Source organism: Lepidochelys kempii, chromosome 6, assembly GCF_965140285.1.
Source record: "Lepidochelys kempii isolate rLepKem1 chromosome 6, rLepKem1.hap1, whole genome shotgun sequence".
Lineage (NCBI taxonomy): Eukaryota > Metazoa > Chordata > Testudines > Cheloniidae > Lepidochelys > Lepidochelys kempii.
The window spans coordinates 110,439,997-110,457,656 of record NC_136385.1 but is presented as its reverse complement, the minus strand read 5'-3'; the positions used below and the strand labels follow the sequence as shown (position 1 = coordinate 110,457,656).

At 40.5% G+C, this 17,660-nt stretch overlaps 1 protein-coding gene across 2 annotated transcripts in view; it reads left to right on the top strand.

The window, feature by feature from the left end:
• Positions 1 to 15,912, top strand: part of WARS1 (tryptophanyl-tRNA synthetase 1) — a 30,983-nt gene extending 15,071 nt beyond the window's left edge. For both annotated transcript variants that reach the window (XM_073349655.2, XM_073349656.2), the window contains 8 exons: positions 261 to 369; positions 1,841 to 1,960; positions 2,538 to 2,720; positions 4,355 to 4,455; positions 5,777 to 5,889; positions 8,761 to 8,934; positions 11,970 to 12,110; positions 14,574 to 15,912. In XM_073349655.2, the coding sequence (XP_073205756.1) occupies positions 261 to 369; positions 1,841 to 1,960; positions 2,538 to 2,720; positions 4,355 to 4,455; positions 5,777 to 5,889; positions 8,761 to 8,934; positions 11,970 to 12,110; positions 14,574 to 14,732 (1,100 nt within the window). In that variant the 3' untranslated portion in view covers positions 14,733 to 15,912. The remainder of the gene's footprint in view (positions 1 to 260; positions 370 to 1,840; positions 1,961 to 2,537; positions 2,721 to 4,354; positions 4,456 to 5,776; positions 5,890 to 8,760; positions 8,935 to 11,969; positions 12,111 to 14,573) is intronic.
• The last annotated feature ends 1,748 nt before the right edge of the window (positions 15,913 to 17,660 follow it).

The window sequence follows — 17,660 nt, the reverse complement described above, 5'->3', positions numbered from 1 at the left end:
AGGTCTGAGACCTAGGAGAGGGTGCACTTGATGTGACCAGGAGAGGTGAGAGGTGCATTCGCCTGCTAACAGTGACAAGAACAAGCAAATGTTTGTATGCTTTACAAGCACATCAGTTAACCACTGTCCAGATTCTTTTTGATCGATGCTTCTGGTTTTATATTTCTTTGCCATTTTGTCTAAGCAATATGTTCTGTTTAAATCCATGAGTGGGTTTCAGCTAGCAGTGTGTATAATTTGTTGTGCATTTGTTCTTTCAGTTCGATTTGGAAGCAGTAAAATTGATAAAGAGCTAATCAATCGGATAGAGAGAGTTACTGGGAAAACACCTCACCACTTTCTGCGCAGAGGCATATTTTTTTCTCACAGGTGGGTGAGGTTTTCTTTTTGTTCCTCTGGTAATACTCAGAGACAAGTAAACACAGAAACATATGGATCAGGATCTATGCAGTTTCCATTAATCTCAGCTGGAGCATCCTGTGTCCAACAGAGACCCGTATTCTACTCTCATTTACACCAATAAATACCCAGAATAAAGTGCTTGAAATTAATGAAGTTATTCGTAGTTTACAATATCACCACTGGGAGCAAAACCTGGCCCAAAAAATGGTAGGGGAAGTTTGGGGGAAAAATGCATGGGGAACCGTTGCTGTTTTATCCTCTTACTCATTCAGCCTCGTATTATGAGAAAGGGCACTTTCTGTGTATGGACTTGTGATTGAATAAATGAATAACATGGAAGATATCAAGTGGAAATACAGTTAAGCGTATGAGTACTCTTTCGTCTCACTGATTTAACAAAGGACAGTTTCTTCTGAAATGTGAAGTCTAGGGAGAAATCCTAGAAGTTCTGAAGGGTCATACTTCCTCTTGAAGTTAGGTACTAAAAAGTTAAAAGCTTTCTAAAAAGTAAATTGCATTTTTATTTTAGCATGATTCATGGCCATGATAGGAGTTGATTTTTAAATTATCTACCTATACAAAAACTGTTTGCATCCATTTTAGTCATTAAGGAAAATGTGAGCCAGAATGTGCTTTTTTTTTTTTTTAAATTAGACCATGTTAAGTAATCAAGGAAGTGCGGGAGTTTCAAAAGCTTGCCAGTTCAAAAAGCTTGCCAGTATCAAAGGGTCTGATTCAGCGGTTCCCCATGCACTGACTTCTCTTTGACTTCACTGAGCATTCCACATATGTAGCAACAACAGAACTGGGTTCAGGAGGAGCATTATAAACTATCTGGAGAAATAAATCTGCTTGGGCTCCAACATAACTTTCTTTCAAAGCTTTGTATGGTTGTTAGAAATGAGAGGGGTGGGGAAGGGGCTGGGTTTTTGTTGTGTTGTGGTGTTTTTGTTTGTTGGTAGAAGGAAAGAGTTATCATTCCAAGAGTGAACATTTTCAAGTGTTGAACATAGTTTAATTTCCAAACCTGGCCGTATGCTTAGGCCCCAGTTCTGTATTGGGATCTGCTGGCATAGACCTCCATGCTCATGCAGAGTCCCTGTTGACTTCAATGAGACTCAACACAGACACATGAGTCTACATCATTTGATCCCAATAGACATGTGGGGCCTTAATTTATTATCATACAGTCCATATACAGGACCTACATTTTTCTATTAAATAATTCTGTTTTGCTTTTTTGTAAACTGAATCTTTTAAATGTGCTCAGCTAATAAACCTTCTCTTTTTAAAATAACTTCAGCTTCCACTTTTCTATTCAAAATTTTTGCTGTAGCTTGCCAGCTGTTCCTTTTTAGAGCTACTTTATTTACCTACATTGGTTGTCTTTGGTTAAATTCTATCAGTCATACCATGTTTCCTCTGTTTTATTTTCTAGAGATATGAACCAAATTCTCGATGCGTATGAAAATAAGAAGTCCTTTTACCTTTATACAGGTAGAGGCCCCTCCTCAGAGGCAATGCATGTTGGTCATCTTATCCCATTTATTTTCACAAAGTAAGTAGCTTCTGCCTCTAGGTTGCTAGTTTATTATTATTATTTTCATCTGAAATATTGAACAGTATTTAAAGCTATAAAAACTGTACATCATACCCACTATCTATGTTATATCAGCTGCATATAAAATTAAATGCAAAAATCTTCTTAATGAAACTCTTGCAGTGGCCTGGTTAAAGCAAGTCTATTGCTGTCCCTACACCACTGTTACCTCTCTCACATGGCGCACACACATTATTCTCCATTCTTCTTTTTCTTGTTAAATAGGTATCAAAGAGGCAAAAAGTACAGTATGGTCCCTAACATAGCAACAGAAACCTTGAGCCCGATTCTCCACTGCCCTGGGTAACCATCTACATCTGTGGCACATGCATGTAAAACACTAATCCTGAGGCGAGTGACTGGAGAACTCCGATTTGGTAGAATTTTCCATCCATTTTAGATAACCATATGTACAAAGCAGTGGAGAATCAAGCCCCTTAACTTTTATACTGCCTGAACTCATTTAAATATTTTGGCTGTGCAACCCATTTGCTTTAAGTTGTTCTACAAAATAAAATATTTTTATTTCTATTAGATGGCTGCAAGAAGTATTTAATGTTCCCTTGGTTATACAGTTGACTGATGATGAGAAATTCTTGTGGAAAGAGCTGACCGTTCAGAAAGCTTATGAATATGCTATAGAAAATGCAAAGGACATCATAGCCTGTGGTTTTGACATCAATAAAACCTTTATCTTTTCTGATCTTGACTACTTGGGGTAAGGTTATAAGAGTCTGTAAAACCTCATGATCAAAAGTTTTCAGATAATCTCTGTGATCTTGCAACAGCTAGCAATATAAACAAGTTGACTAATGTCTCTAGATCTGAAACCTTCCAGGCAATTTTTGCACTACTTCACACAGTACCGTATTGTCCATGTTTATATATCTTTGCAATGTATGAACATGTGGGTGGGTGGGTGTGTATTTATAACAATATAAAATATACATAATATTTTATATATTAAATATGAGTATGTAATAAAGAGAATATTATAAAAATAACTGAGTACATAGGTCTCCTGGTAACGTCAAGACTGAAGCTTCATTTCTTTAGGATGCTATCAAAACCTCAGATGTCTTTATAGTCTCATGTCCTAGTTTTTTTTGGGCTGTATTCTTTTTCTGTTAGGGATAAACAAGTTACTTTCATGTTGATCTATGACTATAATAGAACTTAAATGAGTAATTTTACAGCAGTGCAGCTGCATTGGCATGCCTGTGTCACTATAAGCTCGCTAGTGTAGACATGGCCTAACTCTCCCTCCCTGTGCTTGTGCAAAATATGGGCGCTCTTTCTAGAATTATTTGTAAATACAGCACAAACTTGAATTTCTTACACAAACTTATACACAATGAAGTGTGCAATTTTCAAGTGAAACCTGAGGTTTTATGTCTTAATGAGACCTGAAAATCAAGCCAACTTTGAATAAAATTAATTCAGATATATAGATCTTCTTCCACAAGAGAAGAAGAATCTACGCTTGGATGCTTAGGGAAGAAGTGTCAGTTAGGTGTTCAGGTACCATGGTGATGATGACTAACATTTAAAAACTATGATAGTCCAGGGAGGGCTTGGTGACTTTGAGGACCGTGTTGGAGGTTTTCACTAGCCTTACCTCCTACTGCTTCCCTGGAGGAAAAAGAGTTTCTTTTTTGTTGGTTTGGTTTTTTTTTCTTGTAGCAAAAAGAACTTCCAAGCCTGTCCTCCTGCAGAAGGGTCTCTCTGGGTATCTTGCTGCAGTGCTTCATGGGAGTTGTAGTTCAGGTGCCTCAAGCTCCTTTTCCCTATTGGCCAGCCTGACTTGGGGTCTCTCCCATGATACACCACAGTCTTCCTCTTGGAGAGGGAGGAGATGCATCATGGAAGTCCCTGGCCAAGGTGCATCATAGGAGCTTTAGTCTGCCAGGAATCCCAGCCCATGGAGGAGAACAGGTACAGGATGTGACTGAACCTCAATTCCCATGAGGCCCCTCACTAGTATTTCCAAATCAAAATATTTTGATTTTTCAGACATTTGGGTTTTGGTTTTGGTTTTTACAAAAAATTGAAATTTTCTATTTCAAACGCTTCGTTTTGTTAAAAACCCAATTTTCTATTGAAAACCAGTTTTGGCAGAACAGTTTTGACCAGCCCTACTGACCAAGTGTAAAAAAATATAAACTTCCAAAATTATTTAATCTTGTTTTTTAAAAAACTGTGTTCTAAATTTATTAATAAATACCAGGAAGCAGTGCTTTTAAGGTGGTATGACAATATACCCATGTTGTATAGATGTTATTACAGAAATGTAGTCTCCCCTCTTTAACACTAAATTCTCTCCCTTTTGACTCCCTCCCCCCTTTTTTACAGGAGAAGTTCAGGATTCTACAAGAATGTTGTAAAGATTCAGAAGCATGTTACATTTAACCAAGTGAAGGGAATCTTTGGCTTTACAGACAGTGATTGCATTGGTAAGAGCATGAATATGAGTTACTGGAAAGGACTGCTGTTTGCACTTTGTGTGATACCAAAGGCACCTTGACTGTGTAAACAGACTAGCACCTGCTGCTCATTGGAAAAACTGACAGGAGAAGCACAAATATTAATATTTTGAAACTGCTCACGTAGGACATAGTCCTGGAGTCTTTACACAGGCAGAACACCGTTAGCTACCACTGTAAGTTTTCCCAGTGTAAGAGCTGTTGTTTATGGCCATGATGGCAATGAATTATGAAATACAGGAGTTGTTGACCTGCATGCAATGTCCACAGTGTAAAGAGTAATTCTTTGTGTAATTTACTGCTACAACTAATACCTAATAATAACACTTCTATTGCACTTTCTACCTTAAATGCATTTTCCAAGTCTTACTTTTTTGGGTTTATTTGTTTTTTTAGGATAAATTATAGGTATACTATCTATATTTTTCAGATGGGAAAATAGAGTCCTAAAGGCCTAATTTTCAGAGGTGCTGAGCAGCCACAGCGTCTGTTGACACAGTTGTAGATGCTTAACTCCCCTCACAATAAGCTTCAAAATGGCTTGGGGCTCAAATATGAGATTAGAACTCAGGAGTTCCTGGCTCCCAGCCCTGTTCTTGAACTACTAGGTCAGGTCTCTCTTATAGCTTCTCAGAATATGTTGTTACATTCTGGGATATGATTCCCACATACTGGCTGGGCTCTGGATAGAAAAAAAACATGTTTGTTATAAACAGCCACTGTTGTTTATGCTCTGTGGGGACACTGAGCACTCTTAACCAGTTTGGGAAAATCCGCCATAGCCCTTCTTCAATTTGGAGAGGGAGTTGGGCCATGAATCTCTGTCATGGGGGACGGGCAAGGAGGTCATACACCCCATCTCCTGTGCCCCTTCTGTAGAGGGCAAAAGGAAGAGTCTGAAGCATGAGATTTGATGATAGTTACTGTCTTAATGTAGAATGAGCATATTGATGGCAGTACAGAGCTTTCTGTTCTCCCCATGGCCTGTGAAAGAAGGGAATGAACAGGGGGATTCACAGATTCCAAGGCCAGAAGGGTCCAGGCTAACGCCCCACCCTCACACAGGCTGCAGAATTGCTCACAGAAGGTGGTTTAAAACATATCTTTTAGAAAGACCGCTATTCTCATCTTGCTGAACTGAATAATGCACTTTTCTATGTGGTGATACACTAAATACATCTCTGTAATACAATTCTTAATTATCTTACTGTAGTGTTAAAGACGCATGTGTTGGATGTAATTGAACTGGCAAGGGGTAAATAAAAATGTTCTAAAATGTGTTCTTTCCTAGGAAAGATCAGTTTTCCTGCTATCCAAGCTGCTCCATCCTTTAGCTCATCATTTCCACAAATCTTCAAGGACAAGAAAGACATTCAGTGTCTTATCCCATGTGCCATTGATCAGGTTAGAAATTATTTTATTTTATTTTATTTTATTTTGGGATTTTTAAAATGCACCCATCAGACTTTCATGAGGTGACCAAAAAAATAGAAAACATCCTTCTCACAGGCCATCTCCTCAGGCAGAAGTCCTCTGAGGATACTGATAGGTCTTAAACTGTGTCCTGATAGGAATAATACAGGCTGTATCAGCCCAGTAGGCACTTTACTAATTTCATACTGATTCCCATTAAATCTTGACCCTGTCATGGTATCAGACTAGTCCCCAGTGTACATGAATGTATAATGGCTGCATGAAACATGTGGCTCTTACAGATCTCAAAGCACTACAAAGTCAGTATCATTATCCCTGTTTTACAGGTAGGAAAACTGAGCTACAGGAAAGGGAAGTGACTTCCCCAAGATCACCTAGCATGTCAGTGGCAGAGCCTGGAATAGAACTCATGTCTCCTGAGTTCTAGTCTGGTGGTCTTTCCACTAGACCACACTGCCACACTATATATTACTCATGGGTGGGAATTCCGCAGCACTGCACATGTGCAGTATTAATGTCCCCCTCCAGAAAAATGTCTTCTGATGGGGAAGCAAAGGGAAACTGCAAGAATGGTCATGCCCCTCTCCCCAGCAGGCATGTCAGTTCGGGTGCCCGGAGCACCCAGTGGAAATGTAAATAACCCCTGGGGCTGGGCTGGTATGCATGCATGGGGAGACGTCAGTCACATGCGGGAGGCGGGGAGAGCGTGTATGCAGGCGAGCAAGAGAGGCTCTGTCCCTCTTACTTGCTATTATAGCATGCCTGGCATGGGTGGCAAGGCTTCGGGGTGTTTCTGAGGAGGTAGGCATGGGACAGGCTCAGTCCCCCTCAGGCAGTGCAGAATGTAACAGACTGTCTGCTTAGTCAATTGTTCCCAGTGTTCTTAACAAATTCCCCCAGGAGTATAAAACAGGTGTAAAAGTTTTAGGCTCCTTTACATTGCCAGAGTGGTGTAAAGGACAGTATGGCCTTATAAATGCCTATAATCTAAAGTTAGAACTGGTCTAAATTTTTGGACTGAAAAATGTTCCAATCAAAATATGCTCTATGAATTGTTTACTCTTGACCTTTCTGGAGATGGTCAGTAGCCTATATAAATTGTGAGTTTGATACGCCAGCACTCAGGGGCAGGGGTTCCGGGGGCAGTCAGGGGACAGGGAGAAGGGGTGGTTGGATGTGGCAGGGGGGGCTGTCAGGAAGGAGAGAGGGAGTTGGATGGGGCGGTGGGGGACAGTTAGGGGTGGGGGTCCGGGGGCGGTCAGGGGAGAGAGTGCGGGGGGTGGATGGGGCAGAGGTCCCCAGGGGGCCGTCAGGGAACAGGGGGTTGGATGGGGCAGGAGTCCTGCGGGGGCTGTCAGGGGCTGAGAAGTGGGGGGGGGTCGAATAGGGTGCGGGAGCCTGGCCATGCCTGGCTGTTTGGGGAGGCACAACCTCCGCTAACCAGCCCTACATACAATTTCATTAACCCGATGCGGCCAGCAGGCCAAAAAGTTTGCCTGCCCCTGCCTTAAAGCAACCCAGCTTGGAACTCCACCCAGACAGCCAAGCCAGATATGAGGAGGATTACTGAAAATCTTGTGCATCATATACAAAGTTCTACTAATCCCAAAGGATCAGGCACATTACCCACCAGGTTAATGAATATTTCCGATCTTACCCAAATACACGCTTACAGCCAATTTTATTAACTAAACTAAGATTTATTAAGAAAGAAAAGAGAGTGAGTATTGGTTAAAAGAGCATTATATATACAGGTGTGAATAGACGTCTTAGGTCAGTTTCTAGTGGAGATTATGAGCTTTAGAGTTGCAATGAGTCCTTTCCAGAATCAGTTCATCAGGTTATAGTCCAATGTCCAATATCAGGGTGATCTAGAATGGAACTGGAGACTTCAGTCTTGCAACTCAAACTTCCCCTTATAAAGCTGAAGTAGATCTGAGATGAAAGGATCAGGGCCCAAGAGTTTTTATAGATCCCTTAACAGCAGGTGTTCGTTGGGTGAAGAATGGTGTCTTTGAAGTAACCTCCTATTTCCTAAGCACCACCTGTAATTAGCTACATAGACTAACATAAGGTAATTACCCATCATCAGCCATTTACAGGTAATTTACTACAAACTTCAAATAGAAATAAGGACGATAATATCACTACATTCACAGCTTATTTAAATGTGAACATCTACTTTTGCTCTCCGAATCAACAGAATACAGCAAAAGACAGGAACCGTTTGGTTACATTGTCAACCTCTAACAATATATATGTAAAGACACACAAAACACAAACATTATTTACTAATATGTCTTTAAAGGTTGAATCTAGGTCAATTAGCCTGCTAGTTATGCAAGCTTTTCTGGCCCTGTGTCACACATCAACATTGTAAAACCACTGCTGTTGGCTCCCTTGTTGAAAGTCTTGTTAGAGATCAAGAAACTAACAGGCATGAAAGCAGCACTACCTACTCTATCCTGGAGGAGGTTTCTCTAATTTACAAGCTGTGTATGTTTTCAGGGTACTTTTGATAAGAAGTTTACAGTGCTCTTGCCCAGAACTTAGTGTCCTGTTGATAAATAGCAGACTTCCATCTCCTGAGCAGTCAAACTTCATTTTCATAAGTGCCAAGTTCACACGGTTTCTTCTTAAATAAACTTCATGGTTTGTTATGAAAGGATGGGCTCTAAAAAGAAACCAGAGATATAAGAAGGGATTTTTCAAGGGAGATTGGAAATAGGTTATGAGACGTTTTGTCACTGGTTGGAATCTGAACCAGATGAGTTGTAATCAAACGGTTCTGAACTATGTATATTCACTTTTATTCAAGGCTTTTATTGGTGGTTGTTCTAGGATCCTTATTTTAGAATGACAAGGGATGTAGCACCAAGGATTGGATATCTTAAACCAGCCTTATTGCATTCGATCTTCTTCCCAGCGCTGCAAGGAGCACAGACAAAAATGAGTGCTAGTGACCCCAACTCCTCCATCTTCCTCACTGACACACCCAAGCAGATCAAGACAAAGGTAAGAACCGAGTGTTACAATAAGCCCTCTTTTTGTTTTGTTTTGTTTTTGTTGACCATTTTTTTAAACAAATCCACATCCTTTTTCCTTTTATAATTTATTCTAATGTACTTTCAGAGTTGGACTGAGTAAGACACATAACTAACCTAGTCTGATCCTGTGATGTAAATCAAAAGAAGAGCTCTTGTTCTTTATTGACTACTCCATGGCACCGAATACCACCGTGTTACACAGTGACAGTTGCTAGGCAGGCCAAGCTTTCACTGCGGCTCAGTGGATCTGCTACTGCCATGTACTTCTCCAGCTAATTAGTCTGTGAACAGAAATATTACATTAACCTTCTCTTTGGTTTTAAAAAGAGTATCTATCTCCTCTCCAGTGCATCCCCATAACTCCTCTTAATCCTAAAGAAAATCATGCATTTATAATGACAAGAGACTAAGTTAGACTAGGTTTGTTGCATGTGACATGTGCACTATGGAGTTTGCATAAAGAATGAATCATCTTTAGAATATACTGAAAACATTACGAAGTTAGACAAGAGGAAACCTGACTTCTAGGCATACGATACCCAACCCCTAAATCAAGGGTATCTACATGTAGGTAAACCTCCTTGTATTTAGAAAGTATGCAGCAAAGGAGCGTTCAGCCCATGTATTGATTGGTGGGGATCACTGTCAGTCAAAGCAGAGGAAAGATTTGTTGTGTCTTATAGCTGGTTAGGCAGCATTCCTAACATGTCTGACAAACTGTCATGGAATGTAGCAGCTAGGATCTCTGGTATGGTTTTTTTCTGTGAACAATTAGTGTCCTGCATGTGAACTGCTGGGTGTGTCTTGAGGAAGCAGTATTTGTTTAAGAATTATAATTACGACTTCAGCATTGCGTCCTCTTGCATTTGTGTGGGAAGAATTCCACAATTATGCAGAGTTTTGGTTTAAGTAGGTAGATTAACTCTTCTGTTTTATTGGGAGAGGGAAAAAAATTCTAATCCCTTGCTTTAAAATAGTGATATGCATTTAAATACAATATTGGTAGTTTACCTCCTGTCTCTTGGAGGGTATCAAATATACTCTAGGGGCAATCCAAGGTATTGTAAGCCAATAAATCCTATTTCTGCACCCAGTAAACTGGTTGAAACAATAATTAAAGGTAGAATTATAAACACCAGATCACAATATGATAGGCATTTCTTCTACAAAGGAAAATTATGGATCGGAATAGAATTTTTTAAACATGTCAGTAAAATCTTGTATAAAGGAAAACTAATTAATATTGATGTAAACTTTCAAAGGCCTTTGAAAAAGCCTATTCCAAGAGGCAATTAAGAAGTCATGAAGAGAAAGGCGAAGTACTGTCTGTTGATCAAAAAGTGGCTAGGAGACAAAACAGAGTAGGAATAAATGGCAAATTTCCAACATGGCAAAAGATTAACAGCAGGGTGCCACAAGATTCTTTACTAGAACTGATTTTTAATAATTTTATTAATAATTTTATTAATGATATGGAAAAGGGTATGAGCAGTGAGGTGGTAAAACTTGCAGATGGCACAGGCTAATTAGATTAGTCAAGATTGGAAGACTGAGGAGCTTGAGAGGGACCTAACCAAGCTGGGTGAATGGGCAACACTATGGTACATTAAATTAATTGCTGATACATGTATAGCATAATAATCTCAACTACTTATACATCGAACTGGATTTTAAATTAACTTAATCAGCTCAGGAAAAAGACCTTCTTCATTGTGGACAGCTCAATGAAACCCTCTGCTCAATGTGCAGAAGCAGTCAAAAAAAAAACAACACAATGTTTGCATGCTTAAGAAACGAGGGCAAGAATTATACAGAATATATCAGTATATGAAACAATGGTATGCCCTCAGCTGGAATTTTGCTTTCAGTTCTAGTCATCCCTTCTCAGCAAGTATATTGCACAATTAGATGAGATTCAGAGATTAAAAACATGAACAATTCAGAGTATGAGAAAATTCTTATTTGAAGAGTCAAAAGACTGGAATAGTTTGCCTTACTGTGCAGGTGCAGAGGAGTGGAGACGTGATAGAAGTATATAAAATAATGAGTGTTCTAGAAAAGGCAGATTGTGAGCGGCTGTTCAGCCTGTCTCCTAACACAAGAACAAGGGGACGTTCCATGAAATTGGAAGGTGACAAATTCAAAATTGATTTTAAAAAAAATGTTTTAAGTTTTCAGACAGTGAATAATTAACCCATGAAACTCATTGCCCCAAGATACCATTTAAGATCCAGATTTTAGCAAGATTCAAATGTAGACATTCTACATTCAAATGTAGATATTTTTATGACTAAGAATACCCAGTTAGAGCAAATACAGTAAATCCCAAACAGGATTTCATCTGTAAACAGAAGAAAATGAAAAAGGGCAAATAGCAAAAATGAAGGTGCTGGACACTGTCTCTTTCTAGCCTTGGCCATTGTTGTCTTCAGCTCCTCTCTTCTCCTTCTCTCGTCGCTCTTGGTAATTGCTAAATCCTACCAGTTTTATTCTCTCTCTGACCTCTCTAAAATCTGTCCGCTCCACTCCATTCTCCTTCAAAGTTAATTTCTCAGTGAGGTGAATATAGGATATACCTAACAATGTTGCTGTTGTTTGTATGAAGATAGTTTTGTGCAATAATAATAATACATAGCCTTCCTTACAAGTGGTGACAACTGCAGCAGAAAGGACTAGGTTTTCTTAATGAAAATCTGGGCAAATTCTTGATGCGACTTAATTAGACCTAAGGGACCTGTTTATGGGTTGATTGTGTGCGTCATCATCTTGTCCTGCTGCTCACAGCTTGTCACTCCCCTTGTCATGTCCCACCATTACCTTCTGCATAAGGCTCTGCACAAGTCTCCTCCTGCTTGCACCTCCGCTAGTCTTTAAGGCCGATTTTTTTTCGTAATATTTGTATGTAATATTGATATAAGTGCTTATGGCCCTTCCATATCAACTGTTTATAGTGTAATTCCCATTTGACAGATGTTATACCATCAAATAATTATGTTGTTCTAGATCAACAAGCATGCCTTCTCTGGAGGTAAAGATACTATTGAAGAACACCGGAAGTATGGGGGTAACTGTGAGGTTGATGTCTCTTACATGTATCTTACCTTCTTCCTTGAAGATGATGACAAACTTGAAAAAATGAAGCAGGTAAGGAGCCAACTTAAAGATCATTACTATTTATCTTTTCATGGGGAGGGACCCAGCTACAATCAAGGCCTCCTGTTTGAACCTCCTATGGAATATATCCATGATATAATGCTGTATCCTCCCTTTATAAGGGTTTCTCTATTCTAGTTCAACTCTGCAAATGATCAAGATTTGTGTGTGATGGTTGTGGCTTTCTCTCCTCACATGTACCACTTTCTTTTTCTTTTTAAAAAGTGGGGAAAGACAACCCCCTATATTTTCATGAGGTCTTGTGTAGGAGGATCTCTTCCCTCCCTCTACCCCTTTTTAAATTATGCTACTTTGTTTGGCTTTTCTTTATATGTGTTCATGAAGTTTTAAGTATATTGTGCATATTAACCCTACTTGTGTAGTGTGCAATGTCTCTAAACCCTTTGTAGCTTTTAAAGCTATTGTTGGGAACACTGGGGCATGGCCACTAGGTAACTCGAGGGGATGGAAGACCACGAGTGTCGATGAAGCCCCCTCGCACTAGGCCCCGGTGTCCTTGGCCCCCCCCCGCCTGGAGGCACTCGCAGCAGCTCTGCGTGCTAGGCCCAAGTGTCCTTGGCCCCCCCGCCTGGAGGCACACACAGCAGTTATGCTGAAAGTCTGCAACAGTATGTTGCAAAGTCAGACTGCCTAAAACTAAGCAAGGCCAAACAAAAAAAATATAAAAAAAAATGCTGAATAAAGCAGCTTTATGTATAGTTTAACAAATAATACAGAGAATCAGGGAACTAGCTGGGAACTAAATTGGCTGGCTATATAAATACTTAAAGCAGCTTGCTATTAAATAAATATGCTAAAAAAATATATATATAAAAGCCTGTGTAATTTCCTGCTTTGTTGTACAGAATTTAAAATTCAAATCTCCCTGTACCTTTTTGAAGCTTCAAATAAACTTTTCTGCTTCTCCACCCCGTTGTAATTATTGGGTGCAGCACACCGGGAACAAACCAACTCAAGCTGTTGTTCAGCCTCTCGGCACTGGGTGCCGGCAACACTAGTGAGAAGTTTATTTCATATGCTGATAGTCGTGATGGACTAACTCAACTTTTGACATGTTTATATTTATATACAATGAAGTCCACACAAAAGATCTCACTAATATAAGTAATTTCCCTCTAAAACCTATCTAGCAAGAACTCCTCATCCTGGGATTGGTGGCAGGGTAAGGGTCGTACGGGTCATTGATGGGTCTAAGCAGCACATGTGTTCTTTGGAAAGCAGTACTTTCACTCGCTACTGAAAGCAACTGGACCAAGACTAGTTTGTTGACTTTCCCCACTCAGAATAGCTGTTAGAAAGATCAGGAGCTGCCAATTCCTCTTTATCTCTCCCCACCCAACTTTCCCTGAACAGGGAAGGAAGCAGAGTTGAGGAAGTTGTTGATCCTTTTGGAATACTGCAGCCAAGTCCTTGTGTGTTCCAGGAGCACAGTGGGACACGCTGGCTGAGTGGTTTCCTGAAAATCTCCTAGCACTGCATCAGCAACAGCACAGCTCTCCTAGGGCCAGTGCACGCGTAGACCTTCTGCTAGGATTTTTGCCACCACGCTGTCTGAGAGCCAGGTTAGAAAACACGGTGGCAAAAATACTTCAGCCAGCCTAGCACGAATGGAACTGGGCCAGTTGTAGTGAGATAGTCGGAGGCTTTCAAAAAATGGTCATTGAGGAGATCTCCCCTCAAGCGGCGACCTGTCCCGGCTGCTCCTAGATGGAGGCACGGCAGGCAGCTCCGTGCACTTCCCCCGACCCTGCCCTGAGCACTAGCTCCGCAGCTCCCATTGGCTGGGAACTGTGACCAATTGGAGCTGTGGGGGCAGCGCGTGGGGGCAGAGGCAGCACGCAGAGCCGCCTGCCACACCTCTGCCTAGGAGCAGCCGGAACAGGTCGCTGCTTGTGTGGAGCCACCCGAGATGAGCGCCCCCCAGGATCCGGCACCCTGCACCCCCTCCCGTGCTCCTACCTGCTGCACCGAGCCCTCTCCTGCACCCAAACTCCCTCCCAGAGCCCGTGCCCCAACCCCTCACTGCCTCCTGCACCCAAACTCCCTCCCTTTTAGTTAACGAGCATTTTTCACTTACTGGCACCCCCGCCTCTCCCCTCCTCCCCCCACAATTTCCCCAACTTGCCAGATAAAACAGCTTTTACTGTAACTGGATTTTCAAGTTAAAACTCTGCTCACTTAGTTTAGTCACATAAGCATGTTCAATAAAAAAAACTTGCTGTACTGTGTTGATAAACCCTTTAAAAATCAGTGAGTGATGTTGCAGATTACACTACCAGTGTGATATCAGGTGGTCTTCTGGCATATATAATTTTAGTATACGTGCAAATCTTTATTTGCCAGGAGCTGTGCTCTTAAAGAGATTCTGCTCAACATTGAGGCTCTTTTCCATATTACTGGATTAGTTTTTAACAACTGACACTTTCTTGGCAGGCTTACGCAAGCGGAGCACTGCTCACAGGAGAGCTAAAGAAGGTGCTTATTGAAACACTGCAGCCCTTGATAGCAGCTCATCAGCAGAGACGCAAACAGATCACAGATGAAATGGTGAAACAATTTATGACTCCACGGAAACTGGCATTCGATTTTTAATAATGTAGATGTAATTTATCAATAGATAGGAAATAGACTGAATTGTTTTCTGTTGTATGTCATCACTCCTTAATTATGCAAAGGCTGCAATCAGTGCTTTATGAATGTTGCTTTTAACAAGTTATTTTCAGTGTACAATTAGTGACTATTTGGAAGAATTGTTAAGATATTATTCAGATCTGTATTTAAAAAACCAAAACTTGTTAGGCGAGGTATCAGTTTCATTGTAACAGAAATGTCAGAGCTGCCAGATTCTATGGCGAACCATGTTAACAGAGGACCCTATTACTGTATTTAAGTTGAAAATACTAAAATATAATAAAATTTCTATTGTAATGCCAAAGTCTAACTTATAAATTGTTCTAGATATGCTAGTAAGAGTCCATATCTCAAAAAGAAATGAAATTCTTAGTAGATCCAACTTTTTTTTATCTGTGGTGCTCAGCTTAATGGACTGGGTTATAATGGTGGCTGCTCAGGGACATATTGCACATACATAGTAGGTGAGTTTTAGAGGGTAAATTGTACAGGAATATGTTCCAGATGTTAAATGGATAAGGAGAATACACATCTCTGTTGCTAAAGCAGAGAACTGGGAGTCACGCTGACTCTGCCACAGCCTTTTGGCAAGTCATAGAACCTCCTCTCCCTTCATTTCCACATCTGTAACAATGGAGTGGTAATACTTACCTCCCCAAGGTAAGTGTTCACTAATGTTTGTAAAGTTGGGCCAAGTTCACTAATGTTTGTAAAGTTTTTATCCTCAAATGGAAGACACTATAGAAGTGCGAATTACTTTTCCGTTACCGGAATCTAAAATGCCTCAGATTATGCTAAGAAACCTCGTATGCTAAGGTATTTCTTTTTAAGTTGTGCATTTGTTACAAAATCTACTTCCTTGAAATACCCCATAAACTATTTCCATCTCCAATTTCTTTAAGCAACAGACGATTACAATCTGTAGTGCAACACATGCAGTAGCCATACAAACAAGCAACTGACATTTTTGATAGTGCTGAAAACGTTATTCGTTAGACTGGATCTAAAGTATAACAATGTATGTGTATTTATAACTCATACCTGTCTGGATGATAGAATTGGAAATACAGTTGAGCAGCTGAAGAAGTGTGTTTTACCCATGAAAGCTTATGTCCCAATAAATCTGTTAGTCTTTAAGGTGCCACTAGACTCCCTGTTGTTTTTGTGGATACAGACTATCATGGCTACCCCTCTGATACTTGATAGAAAATAGTGTTATGTTGTAATATTTGACATTCATTTAAAGTGAAATGAAAGTAGCTAGGACTGTTTGTAAGATTCCATCCATTAGAGGTTGATTCAATAAACTGTGTATGTGGTAAGAAAGGTGATAGGCAGTTTGAACCCCTGAAAAATCAATTTGCCAGGCCTTCTATACGATAGAACCAGGGTACATGCAAACCAAAGTCTGTGGTGTTTGTACAGTGAACAGTGCCCTAGTAGTCCTTTCCCTATGTAAAGGTACACTCCCAACTTTTTTCATACCTTACTAGACAGAGGAGTACAAAATCTATCTTTTGTAGTCAATACATTTCTTTTACTGTTTATCTTTACCAGTGAGTTTGTATGAAGTGTCCGGTGAATCTGCTCAGGTTTGCAAAGGCTGGTGTATATCCACTTTCCATTGATGAAGTGGTGAACCAATTAATAAATTTGCACTGCTAGTCTTGAGCAGTGCAAGACGCTATTTTCCTGAGATACAGTACTGGGAGCTGGGGGGGATTCAGCCCTGGTGCCTTTCTCTGTGTGATTCATGAGTGGCTCTGGGAGCATTCGTGCAATCTAGCTGGCTGTGGGGTTGCCACATGCGGTTGTGCTGAGTGAAAACAGCACCTGGAGGGGTTTGCTGTTGGTCACTAGCCAAGCATTGTGAGAGACAGCCCAGGCTGGAGAGAGTTCAGGGAGCACAGCGGTCCCACAGCCTCAGGCTGCGCCCCGTGGATCCTGTCACAGTGGGTTATTGTGGGAAGGGAGGGAGATGTTTAATGGCTGAACTTAATATCTGATCCAAACCCCATTGCAGTCAAAGAGAGCTTTTCCATTAACTTTAAATGGGTCTTGAATCAGGCCCTTAATGCATAAGAACATGAAGGACTAATTCAATAATCCTGCTTAGAGCTAGCAGACACTGCACAATTTCTCCCTTCCCATCCTCCGAATTCTGCCAATGCACTCGGGTCCTTCAGTCTCACAATTTGGCACAACTGGCGGCAGCTGCTGCTGAGGAGTATGTTGAATGGTTTTTTAGTATGACACGGACACGTCCACCTGGGACCAGGGGTTAATTAGGAAACTTGTTAAAGTTGGGATCTTGCTACCACTTGTTTAAACTTCATTATTTATGTGCTGAAAACTATTGACCTCTCACCCCTGACCTGATTTTGGGAGGTTTATGCCTAAAATCAAACTAAGAAGCTTAAAAATGTTGATAATAAAAATAAATAAAGCTGTAATGCAAGTAGGGGAAATAAAGTGTATAAGTATTTGTAAAAGTATGAGGTGTAATCCATTAGCATCAAGCCTAAATAGTTAACGTAAGTGCTTTTGACCTAGGGTTATAAGAGTTAGCAAAACAGGCTATAAAACAAAGTGCTTAGTTTTTTCTCCTAAAATATGGTGGCCTGATGTCACAGATAAAATCTCACTGGGTTTAGTACACTGAAGTCAACTTTACCAACAGCTACCCATTTATATAGTCCATCACATCACCATAGTATCCGAGCACCACCAAGTATTTAAAAATTAAATCTCTATCTATCTTCCTTCCCAGGCTGCAGGCAAACTAACTTGACTTCCATCCTCTCCTATTTAAAGACGTTAAAGTATTTCCCTGTACGAGAAAGGTGAAATACTATGCCTCTGTACGTGAGACGTTAACTGTTTGATTAA